This window comes from Misgurnus anguillicaudatus, chromosome 10 (genome assembly GCF_027580225.2).
Source record: "Misgurnus anguillicaudatus chromosome 10, ASM2758022v2, whole genome shotgun sequence".
Taxonomy (NCBI): domain Eukaryota; kingdom Metazoa; phylum Chordata; class Actinopteri; order Cypriniformes; family Cobitidae; genus Misgurnus; species Misgurnus anguillicaudatus.
Window position 1 is genome coordinate 11,431,890 of NC_073346.2, and position 20,657 is coordinate 11,452,546.

Sequence of the window (20,657 nt, forward strand, 5' to 3'; positions counted from 1 at the left end):
TCACCACATCTCCTAAACAGAGACAAAAGGGTATGATTTTACTCAAACACGCAGACTGCACATTTACAAATACATGCTTTTGCAGTAAATGCATTTAAAGAAAATTACCACAATAAAAAACATGATCACTCACAAATGAACATAAAAACACACACTCCCTGTGAATGTCTCCACTAAAGCCACAAACACACACCCTCTCTGACACACACCCACATTCACACACCCACACTCTCCCCCCTTGTATCCAAGCAGTTTTAGGCAAAGAGCTAACTCGCCCAAACCCCATCCGACTACCACACCACCTCCCTCTACACCCCTTTCCACCCCTCCCTCCATCTGCCCCTCTTCTTCTCCATTGGATGACAGAAACCAGGGGCAAAAGTGAGTGGAGGGAGTGCAGAATGTGTCTTGTATGTGTGTGTTCAAATGTGTGTACTGTAGGACGTTTAAAGGAGAGAGAAGGTGACTTTATGTATTTTTTAGGAATGTTGGAATGATGAAGCACTGTCTGTGAAATACCTAAACAAACCAGAATTTCCACACCTGCATTTGAGAATGTATTTGTGCGGAATAATCTCTCAGTTTGATATTTTTAATAATAACATCAAGATTGAAATGACAATTATTTTGTTTATTCCTATTTAGCAAGCAAAACCATTTATAAAAATGCACTTTTAGTGTACATGCATGCCGTTCTTAATTGCTTCCTTTTTTATTTGAGAAATGTAAAAATATAACTGTGCATGTGTATTTTAATCATAGCAATGAATGGAAGTAAAGGGATTATGTTCTTGTCTGGAAGAGAAAGCGTTGGAGTAGGGCGGAGCAGATGATGTGCTTACTCACTCGTCCTGCCCGACTGTCGTCTGTGTGTCTCTCTCTCTCTCTCCCGCTGTGTTCATTCAGTGAGCTCCATTAGTACTCACGCAAGCTCTGCACACATTCTGCAACACTGCTGTGATGCACAAACGCAAAAGATAAAATCATCTAAAATAATAATGAGCTATCAAGTATTTAAAAATGCAAACTCAAAGGATGATTTCTTCTTTACAAATATTAATTAGTCACAATGATACAATGTAGAAGTGTTTTGTTCATTGATAGTAGTGGATAATGATCAGTTAATTAGTTGTATTTTAGTGACAGAGGAGCATACTGTATTTTGGCACTAATGTGGGTTTTGGCTGTAGTGGTTTAGTGAAGTTTTGCTTCATGCCGTTGTGTCTGGTACTCCTGACACACACACGCGCACACACACACACACACACACACACACACACACACACACACACACACACACACACACACACACACACACACACACACATGCATACATGCATGCAAGGACTACATGCACCTGGTCATTTTCACACGTACGTGCAATATAAATAATGACATTTGTACAGTAATGAGCAGTTTTTTTCTAATTTAGTTAGAGGAATGCCATAGACAGTAAAATACTATATGCACATAAAAAAACTAATTTTATTTTCTAATAGTATAATGTATACTTCATGGTTATTTAAAATAATAATAATTATAACAATAAACAAAATAAATGTTGTAAAATAATTGTAAAACTGACATATAGGGCATATAGAAGTTAAAATAAAAATGCATTATGTTACAGTTTTTTTATTCGCTTTGGTACTATTTTCACAAGTATATGGTAAAACCTCACAACTGTTAGTACAAAACTCAAAGCAGATCATCTTTTTCAAACATGTAATCACATGTTCAATTGACTTAGTACAACACACAAAATTAAACACTCACCACACTTACAGTAATGATGGTGGGCAGGAATGTACTGTTTTTCAGTATTCCTAAAGTATAAATTATTTACTTCATTCTTTGGAGCTACATAATTCATGAAGATGATGATGTTGTCTGGATTGCTTTGTACGGACAACAATTGCCTGCAAGTTATTATGAATTGAGTGATAACTGTGACACACTTGCCTTTGGCACCCTATTATTGAGGTGTGTAACACATTCACGCTTGTGTGTGTGTGTGTGTGTGTGTGTGTGTGTGTGTGTGTGTGTGTGTGTGTGTGTGTGTGTGTGTGTGTGTGTGTGTGTGTGTGTGTGTGTGTGTGTGTGTGTGTGTGTGCGTGGGTGCGTGTGTTTGGGACCCATATGAGTGTATTAATTTGTCTGTAGGTGTTGGTGAGACCACTAACTTATGAAAACGGGGAAATCAAGGGAGATAAATTTAAATGAATTTTTAGGCACTACTTTACTAATTCTGGAAGTCTGGATGCTAGGGGCCTCCACCTGCAACATCCACCAACCATTTGTCATCATTACATATATTTACTTTCACACCGATGATTCTGATGTAATGCTTATTGGGGTGATTTATAAAATTGTCAACAACCTGTAATCCCGGAAGAGTACAGATAACTGAGGAAAGACGTGAGCAACAAACTGAATATTCTAGTGCAGAGCTTTTAAACGACAGCACACACCAGTAGCTGAACTTTACTCTACTGCTGCTACTCTACTGGTTCCCGTCATGTTTAACAGCTCATTTATTCTGATGCACACTGTAGTGTAGGTTGTTATTTGATCGAGGACTAAGATACCGGATTACATTAGCTTGAATGCTTTATAATATTTAATAGAGATCTGTGTCGGTTAATAAAAGTGTAATGTTAACATTTACTGACATATGCACAAAATACATAATGAACGTAAATAAACAGTGGGGGTAAAGATAAATACATATTCAATAATGTAAAGAACATTCCATAAAGACATTACCTATCTTATATGTTGAGTACGATCATTGAAGTCAATGTGAAATCAAACTTTGATACTCCGTATCTCAAAATTAGATTATTAGACTTAAATATGAATTCAAAAATGTCACATATTTTCTAACTTCTAGCCCTACATGTAAATCTAACCATCATGGATACCTTTTGTTTTTATAAAAATGATGTAGCATGTTTAAACCATATTCCTCATGGGAAGCATTGCCTGTTCCTTACAGCATGTAAAACGAATTGATTTGTAGGAAAAACCCCGACCACACACCCAAACTGAGCTCTGTATTATGGAGGAATCTGTGACTGGAGGCCTGGGTATGCCGAGTCGCAGCACATTATCCCGAATTGTCCTTTATGACAGTCAATGAGCAAAAAACAGACTGAATCACTACACAGACTGTGTGTGGATGTGTGTTGTGCCTATAAGGGCCCTGGTGTTCTGAAGGTACTTATGAAGCACATTGGGGATGGTGAAATGTTACGAAACATTCCTGCAGTGTGGTAGTCGAAAAACACGAGAAGTCAACGGTGGTGGGTGAGGAGCATAAAATCTGGCAGACTCTGGGAAGTCTTGCCCCAGGCTCATCACTGCTTTTCATAGTACTACTGCTGGACTCAAACGACCTACATCAGACAGAGAAGAAAAGTGTGCGTGCGGGCGTGCGTGCGTGCGCGCGTGTGTATCTGGTGGGGGTGATAATGTGAAGTTCCCAAAAGATTAACTGATGATCAATTTCTATTTTTGTTTTAGTTGAGGGGATGTTCTTTAGCTGTATAGTAATTCGCCATATTAATTGTGTTACTATGCTGCCTCCTAAAGGACAAAATATTTAATACAATTTAATTTTATTAGTAATTTAAGTAATGTCGTGTTGTAGTCTAAAGATAGTAACAGAATAAGATAAAAAAGATGAAAAAAAACACTGAAAATGATAAGTAAAAGTGTTTGAAACCAAAATATGAAGGTGTTTAATCTTGTTCGCTGCTCCGCTCCAGACCGAAAGATGGCAGCAGTGATGCAGCAGAGTTCAGTTTTCCGCCGGAAACGCGCATCAGTAACATCCGTTTCCGTTTCGCCATTGGAAAACGTTTGGCGAACACCGTGAGAGAAGAAAAGTCCAGAAACAGTACGGTACGTTTTCTTTTCGTATTAAATATGATCTGAGTTGTTGATTCAATGCTATTGTGTTTGATAAACGACACAAAATACGCGAGTGAAATAACAGCATTGAATATTGACAGTTCGCTACAATTCAACTGAATAAAGTAAGGGGAAAGTGTGTTTGTGTCGGCGTTTGATACCGAAACCCTCTTAAAATAATGCGATGGTGAACATGGTTTCCACCAAAATTCAATATTTAATAATGAAAACGGTGTTGTTGATGTTACTGTAGTAAAATTGTTGACGCTTGGTCTCCATTGCCATCCAAATCAAGTTACACAAAATGATTGAAACCTGACGCTGTTTAAATGAGACAACATCCTAATATGATGTAATGAATATTGTATTTTTATGTGGTTTAGTCATACGTGTTCCTTATAGATAAGGCCAGTGACATAACTGATCCTGAATGAGCGCAAAGTTTGTAAATAGTGATCTAAGTTACAGTCTTTTCTGGTCTGTCTGTTTATCTAAAACGTTTAGGTTACTAAAACTGCCAACATGTGGACTATTATGAGTTTTATCTCGTGCATTCAATTTTGTTTATCTGCTGGATAACTCTGTCTTGATCAGATCAGGGCTCTGGTGTATTTTAAGATGTGTCAGTGCACGTTGTTTTCAGTTTGGACAGCTTACATTTATTTTAGTCTAGGACTAGTCTAATCCCTGTCCGGGAAAGTAAGCCTTGTCTGTGAAACCAGGCCAGTGATAATTTATATAGGTCTCTTCAAAATACATATTTCTAAGCAGTTTTGCAGACAAATGTATGTTTCTTTGTTACAAAATCAGAATATTATTTCTGATCGGTTTTTAATATAGCAGAAATTATACAGAGTTGGCTATTGGCTAATATCATGTATGCATTTAAACAGAAATTGTGAGCAGGTTAAAGCAATGATTATTAGAAATGCTCCGAGCTCCGTAAGGAAAATTCTTGGCAGAAACCGAATAAAATGAAATGCTAAATACCGAACAACTGAACATGTTTTTTATTTTTCTAATTATTTAGCTAATTTTCTGACCATTACAAACTTTACATTTTCAGAATGTCCTTTTTAATATATATTTGTTTCACATTATCTAACAATGCATTTTTTTTTACATCCCAGCAGTCATCATTATAGGGCCTTTTGACCTGGTCACTGCTCTGATCAGATATCAATAGTTCGACTTGTTAAAACTGTTCATTTTACATTCGACCACATAAATGATTCTTGGCTAAATGGATATTAAACTGATCTTTTATTCCCACACAAATAATCTATTCATTACTCTTCCTCAAGAAACTTGCAGCAAAGCTTATATAGCACTGGATGTTGAGCAACGGACGTGCACCTGTGTGGCGGCAAGCACTCAACCAAGCGCATCGGTCTAACAAAAAGCATCAGTTAATTAAACATTTTATTTCTGGTTTAAGCGTGTTTGTCATTGTAGGACTTCGCTGGTTCTTCACTGGTTTTATTACATACTGCTGATGCTCTTCTTTATTCCTCTTCTCATCTATGACATGAGATAAAGAGCAAAAGTCTTTCGCGCTTGTGCATTCAGCAGATACCCATGTTCGCCGCCGTGTCTTTCTCATACGCTGCATGGTGTTCAGGATGTCTTGATTTTAAATGATAAATGAAACTTGGTGTGCTGTATGTTTTCTCTGACACTTTAAAGGTCCGGTTTATCCTGATCCCATTTTTCAAACTTCAGTTAGTGTGTAATGTTGCTGTTAGAGCATAAATACTACCTGTAAAATTATAAAGCTCAAAGTTCACTGCCAGGCGATATATTTTCTTTAACAAAATTCCCCTTTCAAAGCCTACAGCGGATGGCCGGTTTGGACTACAGCCCTCTACTTCCCCGTTTAATTACGTCAATATTAGAGTTTTTGACTAAACTCCGCCCACAGGAATACGTCAGTCGCCAGCTAAGCTCAACGGCCTGGGAATGCGCATAAGAGTAAAGGATAGGGCTGGGACGATTAATCGTGCAAATGTTATCTCATTTCACGTTATCTCAATGAAAGAAATTTAATGAATTACGGTGAAATGCCACCACATCCAAAAGCCAGGTGGCGCTCTTGTGCAGAAATTCCAATTGTGCCACAGAAGAAGTAGCATTAGAAACACTATTCCAGGAAATGTCTAAGGGATATTTTTATCGCTGTTCTTCTATTTTGTTTAACGAGTGTTGGTTTTTTAAATGCACGTTATAAACGACTCCGACTCATAATGATTTTAGATTCAGGGAGCTACACTGCGACCAAAATGGTCACATATGCGACCATTTGAACTGCCGTTGCGACCCTAATTTTTAATGGGTCGCAAATGTGCTACCTAATGTTTTAGACAATATGCTATGATTTACTATAAGCATTTATTAAAACATAAATGTGGATTTTAAGAATACGTTTTATAACGTGCTCTGAGCCATCAACACGTTGGCTTCATTTTGCGTGAAAGCACGTCGTGTCTCTCCCTATCAGTGTGCGTTTGCGTGCTCAGCTGTTTCTCAATGAATTGGGTGCGACGCGACGCAAGCGCAGTGTCTTCCATGTTTCTGAACTTGAGCAGAGGTCTTTCTTCACTGAGGACGCGGGACCCGTATGATTCCGGGTTTATATTTTAAATGGTCTGTCGGGTCCGGTTAGGTCCTAGTTTAATTACTTTGGGTCCCAAGTCTGATTAATGTTGTGTTTATAACCCGAGTCGATCGGAAAACGGCCATGAGCGCTACCGCGCTAAAGCTCGAGTGCAGTTTAGCGTGCCTTCGGTTTCTATGGCGATGGTTCTTGTTACGACCACGTGCAGCATTTTTCTTTCTCACATTTTTTTAATAAGCTTATTATTAATAAACCATATCTTTTCTAAAACCATATCCATATTAAGTTTGGACAGAGATTGTAGCAAAAAGCAATGCTAATGTCAAGCCAATTGCACTAAACGAGCAAAGCAATGTAAAGTCTGTCATCGGGACAGCAAGTAGACTTTTACATTTGAAATAATGAGTGGATTAAGCTTTTTAAATCGCAAGAGAGAAATAGAAAGATAGAGCAGAAGCAGTAAAAGTGCCTATTAAATAGAAATTATTACCATTATAACATCAGTCATAACATCAGTCACATTTATAATCTATAGACCTGCACTGTCTATTAATATACTATACATAGTATTGTATTATATTGAGTTTGATAAATTGGGGTCTAATTGCTTCATATATCAGTGCAAAAACAGTAAGTGTTTTCGTGGTGCTTTGACAAACAGTGTCAGCTTTGTTAATGGCAAAGAAAGTTTGGGGTGGTTAGATTGATGCAATATAATGTGAAATTAATATTAATTTTCCATAAATCAAAGTATTGTGTTGTGTCACACATTATTAGTTCTTCGTCACATGTATAGTACACCATTATTTGTCAGTGGATAATGACCGGCTACCACCACAAGTACATTTCAGATCTTTGGGAAACACTGCAACGTTTAAGAAAACAAGAAGGCATGTGCAAAAGATGGCAAGTAAAATAAAAAGCATATCTGTATGCAATACAGTTTCATTATTGTTCATTATTATCCAGAGCGCCTTAATATAACTTGAAAAAAATATGTGCGACCAAATCATATTTTGCGCCAGTAACTGAAAAAGTTGGTAGCGCAAGTGCCACCAGTGGAAAAGGTTAGTGTAGTTCCCTGAGATTGATAAGGACTTCCTACTGACCAAATGCCGTAGTACACACATGAACTGTGCACGAAACACAGAATCAGAGCCTTGCGATTCAGAATCGATTTTAGACAGGTCTTTTTAATGGGACACGCGATTAATCGTCACAGCCTTAGTAAAGGACAGGATGATTTAAGCTTATACATATCCTGGGCGCAGAATGATAAGCTCTATTGCGGCAAGCTTTAACTCTGCGTTAAAGCATTTTAACTCCAATATTTTTTGCGCATTTAAGCAAAATATATTTAGCCTATTTATCTGCTGAAACAAATCTATTTTAAGCACATATTTTGCGTCTTTTGCGCGCTTAAGTTCGTTATTTCAAATGTAGGCGTGTGGTATGCGCGCTCATAGTGGAAATGACGTGGTCGCGACGTGCTCGTTTTTTCTAGGCGCATCTGCACCACATCAAGTTAAAAACATTTTAACTTTTTAGAATGCCGCAAGTACACCGCAGGTCATGTGACAGGAACCGACTGATGGTCGCGTTTTCCGCGTGGCTTTAGACGTAAATGTAAACCTCCCCTTAATAATTTTAAATTGTCTAGCAAAAATACAGTAATATCAGATCAGGATCGGTAATGGTTGATACGTCGGTTGGCATCATTTATCTGTTTACTGGTGTTGGGTTATCTGAAGTCTTCATAATGAAAAACTAATAATTTAATGTATTTTAGCATTAATACAAAATCTATATGTCTGTTCACAAACATTATCAAAGACCTTACCAAAGAGGTGTTTCTTGTTGTCTGTTTAATAGATTTTCCCCCAACATGTCTCTGCCCAAGCGTGAGGTAGATGAGCTGAGGCCATGGGTGGAGCGCACAGTGAAGAAAGTCCTTGGATTTTCTGAACCCACTGTGGTCACAGCAGCATTACACTGCGTGGGTAAAGGACTAGACAAGAGAAAAACAACAGGTAAGTGAATTTTCCTTGCAATGTGTTTATTTGGGTATGATCAATACCTGAACAGATGAGAACAATCTGTCTGGCTGATTATGGGGCGGTTTCCCAGACAGGGTTTAGACAAAGCAATAATACTGCATTTTAGTCTTGGACTAGACTTAAACCCTGTCTGGGAAACCGCCACTATAAATGCTTATACTCTCTGAAAAATGTGCTTTGACATCAAAGACTCAAATCTCTCCCTCTAGATCAGCTGAGGCCATTTCTTGACGATTCGGCAAGTAGTTTCGTAGAGCGTCTGTTTGAGGCTTTGGAGGAAAGCAGAAACTCTCGTGGCAATAAAAGTTCTGGAGAGAAGAACCGCAAAAGAGAATTAAAGGTAGAGTTTTTTGAGCCTCCTTCAATTTGGATTGTAGAGTTCGGTTTGCTAATTAAACACGTATGATAACTTCGTAACCTTATTAGGATCACCAGATTAGTTTAATACTGTTTTAAGTATATCTAAAGAGCTCAGATGCAGAAGCCTCTAAACGCCAGCTCCTTAAAAATGAGCTAATGGATTAACCGAATGCTCTTGGCACATATTATACCATCATTAAATACTTCATCTTTAAATCCACTTAATACCAGCCCCAGGTCATTGAGAAATACTGGTTTGGTGGCAGAATCCATGAAAACATGTCAGACGCACTTAGAGGCTTTTGCATTCTGAAACATTGATGTATTTTAAGGTGCTTTATTTTTTCATGTCTATTTTTCCTTCATGTTTAGGAGGTGTTTGGAGATGAGGTGGAAGGAGGAAAGGATGGAGCGAGTGTGGAGTCAGCTGTGAAGAAGAAGAGAGTTCCTCGCTTTGAGGAAGTGGAGGAGCCGGCTGTTTTACCTGGACCTCCTACAGAAAGCCCCGGGATGCTTACCAAGATGCAGGTACCATTACCAAGATGCACACACTTTTACCACATCATCATTTCTTACAGCATCTCACCATCACAAACAGCAATAACAAACACAGTTAAATGTCATTGCAGACCGTTTAATCAAACAAAAAGGTTTTGCCTTACACAGTAACTCTCATTTCCTCTCTCTTGCTATATGTGTTCATACTGTTGTTTGTGATGTTTCTGCTATAGATTAAGCAGATGATGGAAGCGGCCACACGGCAGATTGAGGAAAGAAAAAAGCAGCTGAGTTTTGTAGCTCCTGTTCCCATTGCACAGGTGAGACTCCTGCTTTACACACACACACACACACAAAAGTTTTGAAACACTTGACTGAATTTTTAACACTGATCTTAAAAATAATTTAATCTGAAGGTGTATGGTTAAATGCATGAAATTACTTTTGTAGACAAAATATACCTGTGCCAAACCGATTTATTTCTGTTATTAGAAAACAAAAATTTTATTTTAAAATATTATTTTTGAAATTAATGACTTAAACTAAATATTGAAGTAATATTGCTGCCAATAAGAGTGCAGATTAAATATGAGCTCCTTTAATATTCTTTAAAATTCACTCTAAGGTGAAACTTCAAGAAGCTTTGTGATAAAATGACATGAATATGGTTTCACAATTTGTAGGCAAAGGGTTACGGTTATATTTTATCATTTGAAGTGCAGCGTTTTGATTTGTTTTGGATGCTTTTTATCACCAACATAATTCCCACAGTTATGTGTGTGCTATGCCATAGTTTGTATGATTTTAGATAGGGCTGTCAAAAGATTAATCGCATCAAAAATAAAAGTTTGTGTTTACATAACGTGTGTGGGTGTGTGTACTAGTGCTGTGTTCAAAATATCGATACGACGATACATCGTCATGTACGCCTGTCGATGCGCGCATCGATACAGCACCTTCCGTATCGATTCGGATGCACTTTTGAAAGTAACGTGACGAATCGCTGTTCATCTATATGGAAAGGACGCATGTGTCCCGCGGAGTACGTAGAGTTAAAGGTAGCGGGGTATACTTTCACTTTACGTGTCTGTCTCGATGGCGCACGTGTCCTCTCTCTCTCTCTCTCTCTCTCTCTCTCTCTCTCTCTCTCTCTCTCTCTCACATTTGAGAAGAAACATGACAAAGATTTGCAAGTGAAAATTGTACGTCTAGAGAAGAGATACAGAGCTACTTCAAACTATAACTGTCACATTAATAATCTGATTTCTATTAAATGGTATTAACTCTGACTGCATGTTTATAGATATATTCATAGATATAGAATAATTAAATGAGAGACACAAATATAATCTGCTGAGTAAAGCACTATCTTTGTAAATCTGCTTTTAAAAAACCTAACTTGAGTACTAAATCTGAGATTTTAAGTATTTCTATGAGTTACCCCAAAAGCTAATAAATGAATGGCAAAACCACAACTGTTACAAAACTGCTTATTCAATGTACAATAAACAGATGATAATAATAATAATGTTACTAAATTCTGAACAAAAATGTAATTCAAAATAGTCTTGTATCGTGATGCGTATCGTATCGTGATGCGTATCGTATCGGGAAATTGTTGGCGATACACAGCCCTATTGTGTACCGTGTATAATTATTATTTATATATAAAAACACACAATCATGTATATATTTAGGATTTTTTATTTATATATAAAATATTTATATTTATAAATAATATAAATTATATAAATGTATATACGGTATATAAATGCAAATTTCTTAAATATATACATGAAAATGTGTGTGTGTGTGTGTTGTGTTTATATATACATAATATTTACACACAGTACACACACATGTTTTGTAAACACAAACTTTTATTTTGGATGCGATTAATCTTTTGACAGCCCTAATTTTATTATTAATCTAATGTGGAAAAAGTAAAGAACAAGTGAGTGTGTCAAAACTTTTGACCGGTAATGTATTTATATTTAAGTACAGTTAAAATCTTGTGCAATGCCTGCCTAGGTCTGAACATTTTTGAGTAATAATGCATATATATGGTATTATATGTGCCCCTGGACCATAAAACCAGTCATAAGGGTACATTTTTTTAAGTTGAGATTTATATATCATCAGAAAGTTGAATAAATAAGCTTTCCATTGATGTATGGTTTGTTAGGATAGCACATTTTTTGGATGACATACAACTATTTGGAAAATCTGAGGGTGCCAAAAAAATTGAAATATTAAGAAAATTGCCTTTTAAAGTTTTCTAAATGAAGTCCTTAGCAATGCATAATTAATAATAATAAATATGTTTTAGGGCTGGGCATAGATTAATCTAGATTAATCTCATACAAAATAAAAGTCATTTTTTGCATAACACATGAGTGTGTGCTGTGTGTAATTATTATGTATATATAAATACACACACATTCATCTATGTATTTAAGAAACATTTACATGTGTATAAACATTCATTTTTATTTTTATAAATTCTATATTATATATAAATAAAAAAACGATATATAAATAAAACATTTCTTAAATGTGTATATATATGTATGTATGTGTGTGTGTTTAAATATACATAAAATTTACACACAGCACAAACTCATATATTATGCAAAAAAAAATATTTTGTATGAGATTAATCTATGCCCAGCCCTAGTTTTTCTATGTTTATGGTTGGAAATGTACTAAATATCTTCACAGATCATGATCTTTACTTAATATCCTAATGATTTCTTGGCATAGAAACCATGCAATGTGTTTGTTATTTCTACAAATATACCTGTGCTACTTATGACTGGTTTTGTGGTCCTGGGTCACATATATGTTAGAAACAAATTAAGTTCTGATGTAAGGCTTATAGCATCATAGTGTCATTGTCACACTGTTGTTTTTCTCTCTTTCACAGCCTAGATTGCAGCTGAGTACACCTCAGACAGACTCTAGTTCTGCACGTTCGATGCTTTCAGCGGCAAGTTCGGCCCAGTCCATCGGCCCCTCCCAGGCTGCTAACTTCATGAACGATGCGATAGAAAAGGCTCGCAAAGCCGCGGAGCTACAGGCTAAGATCCAGTCCACGCTGGCCCAGAAACCAGGGATTTTGGGTGCTTTGAATAACACAGGCTCACAAAACCTGGTCGCTTTGGCTAACCTGCATGCGATGGGCATTGCACCACCGTTAGTATATATTTCAGTATTATTTTTAGTCCTATGTGTTGCTATGGACAGTTGTAATGTATTTAAATTATCGAATGGGTGTGTTTACAGTAAAGTGGAGCCTCGTGAGATTACAAAGCCAACGCCTCTCATTTTGGATGAGCTTGGTAGAACCGTTGACGCCAGTGGAAGAGAAATTGAGCTTACGCATCGCATGCCTACCCTGAAAGGTATTACCACAGTAGCTTTATGCTCATATTATTATATCGTGTTTACTATTTATGCAGTATTATCACATATGATGATATACTTCATAGGTTATCTTATATGTTTTTCTCTCGCCAGCAAACATCAGAGCCGTAAAGAGAGAGCAGTTTCGCCAGCAGTTAAAAGAAAAGCCCACTGATGATATAGAGTCCACATCCTATTTTGACCCACGTGTGCCCCTCGTTCCTGCACAGAGACCCAAGAAAGGCTTCAAGTTCCACGAACAGGGCCGCTTTGAGAAGATCGCCCAGCGCATACGCACCAAGGTTTGCAAAAGCCTTCCTCTTATATTGTCGACTTCGGAAGAGCTAAAGGGCTTTATTAATTGTATGATCGTCTCTCCGTCTTCAGTCTCAACTGGAAAAGCTTCAGATGGAGATCGCTCAGGCTGCCAAGAAGACGGGCATCCAGGCCTCCACCAAACTGGCGCTTATTGCTCCCAAGAAGGAGCTGGGAGAAGGGGAGATTCCTAGAATCGAGTGGTGGGACTCCTACATCCTGCCCTATCACGTGAACCTGTAAGAGCCAATTGCCTGGTTTACACAGTTTAGTTGATCACTTGCATGTCTTTTCTCACACTTTTTTTCTTGTTTTTCAGATCTGTAGAGATGAATTTAGATGGCATTGAGTTGCACGGAGTCACCAACTTGGTTGAGCACCCGATTCAGATGGCCCCTCCAGGTATTTCTCACATAATGTAAATTACAGCAAGGCAATTATTTAAGTTCTGCAAATGGTAACTGATATTCCCATTTGTGTCTGTGTTAGTGGACACTGATACGGCAGTGACTCTAGGTGTGTATTTGACCAAGAAGGAGCAGAAGAAGTTGAGAAGGCAGACACGCAGAGAAGGACAGAAAGAGCTGCAGGAGAAAGTCCGATTAGGCCTCATGCCTCCACCCGAACCCAAAGGTACATCACTGTCAGTCACACAATTCAATAAACAAATCAGTTACTGAAGTATTGCATTTGCAGTCACATTTCACATGCTGTTTTTGCTAATCTCGTAATTTCGTGCTTTTGGTTGGTGTGTGTGCACGCTATTATGGGAGAAGTGCCCATATAAGGACTTCCACTGTACTTGTAGCACTGCTTACACAACAGATTCAGTACTCAACTTTCTAAAACTTGTACGACTAAGTGCATTCGGCACAGAAATTCCACGTCATACATCCAAAAAATTTTTAACCATTGCCCATGTTTAGCATGAGGAATCCAACTCTTTAAAGGAAAACACCACCGTTTTTCAATATTTTACTATGTTCTTACCTCAACTTGAATGAATTAATACATACGTATATTTTTTCAATGTGTGCACTTCATCTTTGTACAGCGCTTTGTGAATGTGTTAGCATTTATTCTAGCCCCATTCATTCCTTAGGATCCAAACAGGGTTGAATTTGGAAGCCGACAAACACTTCCATGTTTTCCCTATTTAAAGACTGTTACATGAGTAGTTACACGAGTAAGTATGGTGGCACAAAATAAAACTTTAATTTGGAGCCATAAGAATGAATGGGGCTAGGCTAAATGCTAACACATTCAAGAAGCGTATTTATTAATTCAATTTAATTCATCACGTTTGTTTTCCTTTTAATTGTGTTAACAAGAAAGTATGAAATACTGTTAGATAGGGCTGCATAATGATTAATTGTGATTAATCGGTTGCAAAATAAACTTTTAATTTTAAGATTTTTTATAGATGATATAGATTATATATATACATATATATATATATACACATGTAAATATTTCTTAAATATCTACAGTACACGCATGTTTGTGTATTTATATATACATAATTATTATACACCGTACACGTACATATTTGATGTAAACAAATTATTAATCGTCATGCAGCCCCACCATTAGACCCCCCCTCCACCTTAATATATACAAGTGTCTTGTATATATCAGTTGAACTTTTTTATTGCTTATATGTTTGTGCAGTGCGGATCTCTAATCTGATGAGGGTGTTGGGAACGGAGGCTGTGCAGGACCCCACTAAAGTGGAGGCTCATGTTAGAGCACAAATGGCCAAGAGACAGAAGTAAGTCCCTTTATGCATGCATACAGTATTGAAATCAAATCCAAGCACTCTGTGACTGTGGACTAGGGTTGGAAAGGTGCAGAAATTTTCCAGTAAATTTCTGGAAACTTTCCGTGGGAACTTAATTGGTGGACATCACATATTGTTGTTAATTTACATTTATTCCTTTTAATTCCAATGGAAAGTTTTCAGCCTTGGAATTCCCAAAAAATTTGCAACCCTGCTGTGGGCATTCATTTACATAAGCACACATATATCTATAACCAAGTGATGTTTACCCCTTGTGTGTGTTCAGGGCCCACGAGGAGGCGAACGCAGCACGTAAACTCACAGCAGAGCAAAGAAAAGAGAAGAAGGTGAAGAAACTGAAGGAGGATTTGAGTCACGGGGTTCACATTGCTGTTTACAGGTATTAAAGTAGTCTATGAAGTATTATTAGCAGGTGTAAATGCTAAATCTTCTTAAACCTGGGGTAAAAAAAATGCTCACGAGAAAAGTGCTTTGGAAAAGTGAGTCGGGCCAATCAGCTTATAGCAATCAGCTGCAAGGGGCGTACCTACTAATGATGCGAAGGATAGAGAGCTCAGTTTAGCAAATCCTTGCTAAAAATCAGTCTAGCAAGGACATTTGCGCTACTGCAGTTTTTGTCATCTATGTCTCCCGTTTCTAGGCGTTTGTCCGCGGCAGTATTCTGACTTCTTTCTCTTGTGCCGGGTGTTTAAGGTTGCCTTTCGCATGAAACGGAGCAAAACCATTCACACATTAAAACACGCAATACACATTCGATCTAGGTTACTGTACACCAGGGCTAGTCAACTGGCGGCCCGCCAATCATCCTTATTCGGCCAGCCAGTGACCTTTGAGCCTTTCTCAGTCGGAAAGCTGCCGCCTCCAGAGGTCGCTCGCATATGCATACTGCATATAGTCATCAAGTTTAAGTTAACTGAGCATTACATTCCCAAATCATAAGCATATTACAACAATTTACGATTAACTAAGAATAATAGTCAGCTTTATAATTGTTAAAATTAAAAGACGTATGCATCCTGGAAATGCGACCTCCGGAGGCTGCAGCCTTCGGATTGAGAAACGGCCATAGTCTGATTTAAATTCAGCGTGGTTACTTTTACCTTTCCACTGTATGACAAATGACGGCCGAAAACATGGAAAGGGAGTCAGGAAAGGGGCTGCACAGGGTGCCAACCATCTGCAGGTGCGTAATTATCCGATCCAATTCGAGCTTATGCGACTACACTGCATGTGACGCGCCGACCGGAAGTGATGTATTTCAGTGTGTTCCAATCTAAACTGTGTGCAAAGTAAAAATTATTAATTATTTTTTTGTTTCACTTTATCAGTAACACTTGAATACTTTAAAAACGATTAATTACTGGTAAGTAAATTATTAACTATAAATATATTCGTAGATTAATGGTTCTTGCGCTGGATTGAGTTTCTCTCCCATGACAGATTTATGATTAAACTGCAATTTCATTACAACTCCACTAGGGGGCGAACTCCAGACAGTTATTATTTACATCATATTTACAACTTTAAAATCTGGCCCCGAAGAAGAGTAGTTGAAGACCCCTGCTGTACACCGACATCGTTGCCTGGGTTGTGTATGTGTGGGGCGGGTCTATCAAAAGAGGCTCCAGATCCTGTTGGGGTGGGGTGTTGGTTTTGGTGATCTGAAATATCAACAACGGTTACCAGAAATCGCTTACAGTACTGCATGTAGAGTTTCAGAGAGTAAACACAAGTACGAAGTGATGATGTCAAGAATATGCTAATTAGGATGTGATGTCAACCAGCATCATCGTCTCACAAAATCCTGTGGGAAACACTGATATAGTAAAGGTAAAGTCACTGATGACTGAATTATTAAGTGCTTAAGCTTTTCTTCTGCTTCGATTTCAGAATTCGAAATCTTTACAATCCAGCCAAGAAGTTCAAGGTGGAGGCCAATGCAAATCAGCTGTACCTCACTGGCACTGTGGTCTTACACAAAGACGTCAACATTGTAGTCGTTGAAGGAGGTGAGAGTGAGCAAAGCATCCATATTTATTATTTATTCATCAGATTTATACACAACATGTATGAATTGTCTTTAAATGACCTCTACTTGTGTAGGACCCAAGTCACAAAAGAAGTTCAAACGGCTGATGTTGAATAGGATCAAATGGCATGAGCAAAATTCAAAGAGAGATGGTAAGAGGAGAGAATAGCAGGTTTAAGATCACATCAAGTGTATAAGATTGTAAATTTACCTTTTTATATTTTGTTTCCTCCAGAGCCTGAAGGTTCAGATGATGAAGGATCCAGGAAGACTAACAAGTGTACTTTGGTTTGGGAGGTAAGAGGAACAGTCCCTAAAAAAAGAAAATTCATCAGTTATCTTGTAGCTTAAAAAGTGCTCAATTTTATGTTCCCCTTATTTTTCTCTCAGGGTACAGCCAAGGAACGTAGCTACGGGGAGGTTAAGTTTAAGCAGTGCCCTACGGAGAGCATGGCTCGGGAACATTTTAAGAAGCACGGCACCGAACATTACTGGGATTTGGCTCTGAGTCAAAGTGTGCTGGAGACGACCGACGACTGAGACACTGACAAACTGATCATAAACATTAGACATAAATGCACACTTGAACACCTGTTTTTGAGAGGTGAAACAGACTGTGGTTGAGTGGAACGTATGTGTAAATACATTCTGAGTGTGTGATAGTACGGTCGAGTGCGTTTTGCATCGCTGCATAATGGGTGTGAAACAATGAATGGCTTATAAATAAGAGCTGGTTTGATGAACATCTACCTGTATGGCAGAACCTAACAATAACTGCAGATTAAACAATGACGGATATGTTGGTTTTGTAAACCCTGTAACAGTTTTATAGTGTTGGCTGTGAAGTCTGTGACTCTCAATGGTATCCAGTGCTAATATCAATGCAGACATTCAGTAAGCAAGCCTCACTGCTGGAGTAAACAACAGTTAACACTGAAGTTTGGTATTCGGTGACTGGACGTGTTTCAGTGTAAAAACAAGAAATTATTTTTAAAGCTTGCCATGCTTCTGTAGAATAGAAAAGGTTTTGGCTCACCTGTACCAATGTCCAGTTAAAACCTTTCATACATTTTTTTCATTTCCCATGTTTTGTTTTTTGTTAAAACTCAATTGAAGATCTCTTACAGTGTACATTAAACTGCAGCCAACCAAATGCTGGTGATTAAAGCTGGGATAAAAGAAAAATCAAGTTTGGTTTATTGTACGTCTTGAAGAATGTCATAAATCTAACACTTTAATTATATTGCACTATTTTTACATGGTGCTCAGTTTTGTTAACAATAGGAATTGTGCAAACCATTTCAATACTGTATTTATCTACAGGGGGTGGAGAAGGAAACTGAATCACTTTAACAATAAAGTGATGGCATTTTCACAGCTATGTGCAGCATAGTGTCCAATATTAATTTATTGCATACTACATCAGTGATAGTCTTTGCAGTGGATCGAGAGCCAGGGTTTTGTATAACTACATGAAGGACAAACCACGTCTAACAGGTAACTACTGACGCAAGAAGAGGAGCAAAGGGACGTAAATCTGATGTAAGTTTTGCTCGGGGTTTCCTCATTTACATAAAGTGCATTTTAAAACGACTGAAGGGCAATAATCACAAAGCAAATGTGCAACCATTTCTGGAATTTCATGTATGTCAGTAAATAAGTTTATTACACAGTTGAATTTACTGAAAAGCTTTCAGGTGAAGTCAAATAACCAAAGCCAAATAAATTAATTCACAAAATGCACACAATATGTTTAATAATCTGATCTCTGATTAAGACACTGTTCATGTTTCTTGTCTCTTGACACGAATCACGTCAATTTTATATTTAATTAAAAACGGAGTTATGTAGCATCACTTTATATTACTGTGGGTCATGTAACATTTAAATGATACAACATTTATTAAATATTACATGTTTACTTACTTTCATCTGTCGCTGTTAAAACTGTAGCGCCCTGAAACTCCCGCCTTCTTTGATTTGATTGGGCGGGAAATCCGTCTTCTTTAATTTGATTGGTTACCTCAATCATTATGACATTGACGCGCGCTGTTGAGATTGACCAGCTGCGTTGTACAACATTACAATTCAGTCTATATAAGTCATTTACTTTGAGACTTTAAATACACACCACAAAAATAATACAAAGGTCCGGACCCTGATGGTGTTTGCGGCACTGACTAAACAAGCACAAAAAAATAAAACCACAATTCAAGACAAACAGACTCACCTCTGTAAAGTTGCTTTGCTGATTATTTCTAGTTTCCTTCAGTCGCTAGATGGCGTCATTTACACACAACACTCACTCATCAGAAAAATTAAAAGAAGTTTAATTTCTGAAAGTTTAATGGCCAGATACTGCTGGAAATATTGAAAAACGTGTGTGTGGTGTGGTGTGTGTGGTGTGGTGTGTGTGGTGTGGTGTGGGTGTGGTGTGTGGGTGTGGTGTGTGTGTGTGTGTGTGTGTGTGTGTGTGTGTGTGCATAGATATAAAGGCTAGATGGCTCGTCCGCGCTGCTGGCCAATTGAGTGCAACGTCCGCATTTTGGCGGCCATCTTGGGGCGGGGCGCTCGCTCGCTCGTGGCGTTGAGTTTTAATGATGCAGGTACTTTTAAATGACCATAACTTGCTTAATTTTTTACCGATTTTCAAACGGTTTGGTTTGTTATAAACGTCAAATATGTACCTATGACACTGCATACCTATACTAAAAATAAAAAAATAAATTCATGAAACATGTTAAAGCATCCAGAATTATAGCCACGTTAATAACGTTTGTAAAAACCCAGACCGTTTGAAAATCGGTAGAAAATTGAGCAAGTTATGGTCATTTAAAAGTACCTGCACCATTAAACCCAATGATACGAGTGAGCGAGCGCCCTGTCCCAAGATGGCCGCCAGGTGATGCCGTTAGGGACTCCGCCTTGAGCCATCTAGCCTTTATACATATCTATGTGTGTGTGTGTGGTGTGTGTGTGTGTGTGTGTGTGTTTGGGTGGTGTGTGGTGTGTGTGTGTTTGGGTGGTGTGTGGTGTGTGCTGTGTGTGTGTGTGTGTGTGTCTTAGTCTTAATTTAATAATAACATGAGTTATTGAGATGCGATGCCATTTTAAAGGTTATTGCAAAATACATTTGTTCAAATTTATTTCTTTATTTCATGCATTTTTCAAAATGTTTTGAGTTCATTTCTATTGGCTTTTTTTATTTTTTTTATTGCAAACAGAACACAAAAATACTGATACAGTATCAAACAATCTTGGATGACATAGATACAATAAGTACAAAGAAGAATAGAAAGGCAATCATTAAACACAAATAAAAAACAAAAACATTAAATAAATAAATAAAAATAACATAAAATATAGAGGTAATAAGCGACTTATGTAACATTCATCAGATCATTATACAAATTCACAATTTTGACACTTTTTTGATTATTAGTTTTTGTTAGTGTTATAATGCGCAACCCTGCTTGACCTATCTACCCCGCGCATGCGAGTTTATGAGCAGTAGGCTGGTGTGGTTGTCGTTACGGTTTCAGTCAGCTCAAACTTGATGAAAAGATGCGTAAAATAAAATTTACCACTGAGGAGTTAAGGGAACGTAATTTGTCTGCAAAAATTACAGCACGGGACAGAGCAAAATAATTAGGGAATGACTTT

The 20,657-nt window shown here is 37.7% G+C and overlaps 1 protein-coding gene and 1 long non-coding RNA gene across 2 annotated transcripts; one reads left to right on the forward strand and one right to left on the reverse strand.

Annotated features, from left to right (window-relative positions):
- Positions 1–610: 610 nt before the first annotated feature.
- On the reverse strand, positions 611–8,507 carry LOC129447710 (uncharacterized). Its single transcript, XR_008645559.2, has 2 exons — positions 8,370–8,507; positions 611–955 (listed from the first exon to the last, which is right to left on the reverse strand). It is a non-coding gene; the product is annotated as an uncharacterized lncRNA (long non-coding RNA).
- Positions 8,415–18,179, forward strand: prpf3 (PRP3 pre-mRNA processing factor 3 homolog (yeast)). The gene is made up of 16 exons (XM_055209450.2): positions 8,415–8,559; positions 8,796–8,926; positions 9,319–9,474; positions 9,678–9,764; positions 12,371–12,639; positions 12,730–12,848; positions 12,964–13,151; positions 13,237–13,403; positions 13,484–13,566; positions 13,654–13,797; positions 14,836–14,935; positions 15,231–15,344; positions 16,856–16,974; positions 17,069–17,146; positions 17,230–17,291; positions 17,385–18,179. The coding sequence occupies exons 1-16, from the start codon at positions 8,415–8,417 to the stop codon at positions 17,532–17,534; spliced, it is 2,112 nt and encodes a 703-aa protein (XP_055065425.1). The 3' UTR covers positions 17,535–18,179.
- The last annotated feature ends 2,478 nt before the right edge of the window (positions 18,180–20,657 follow it).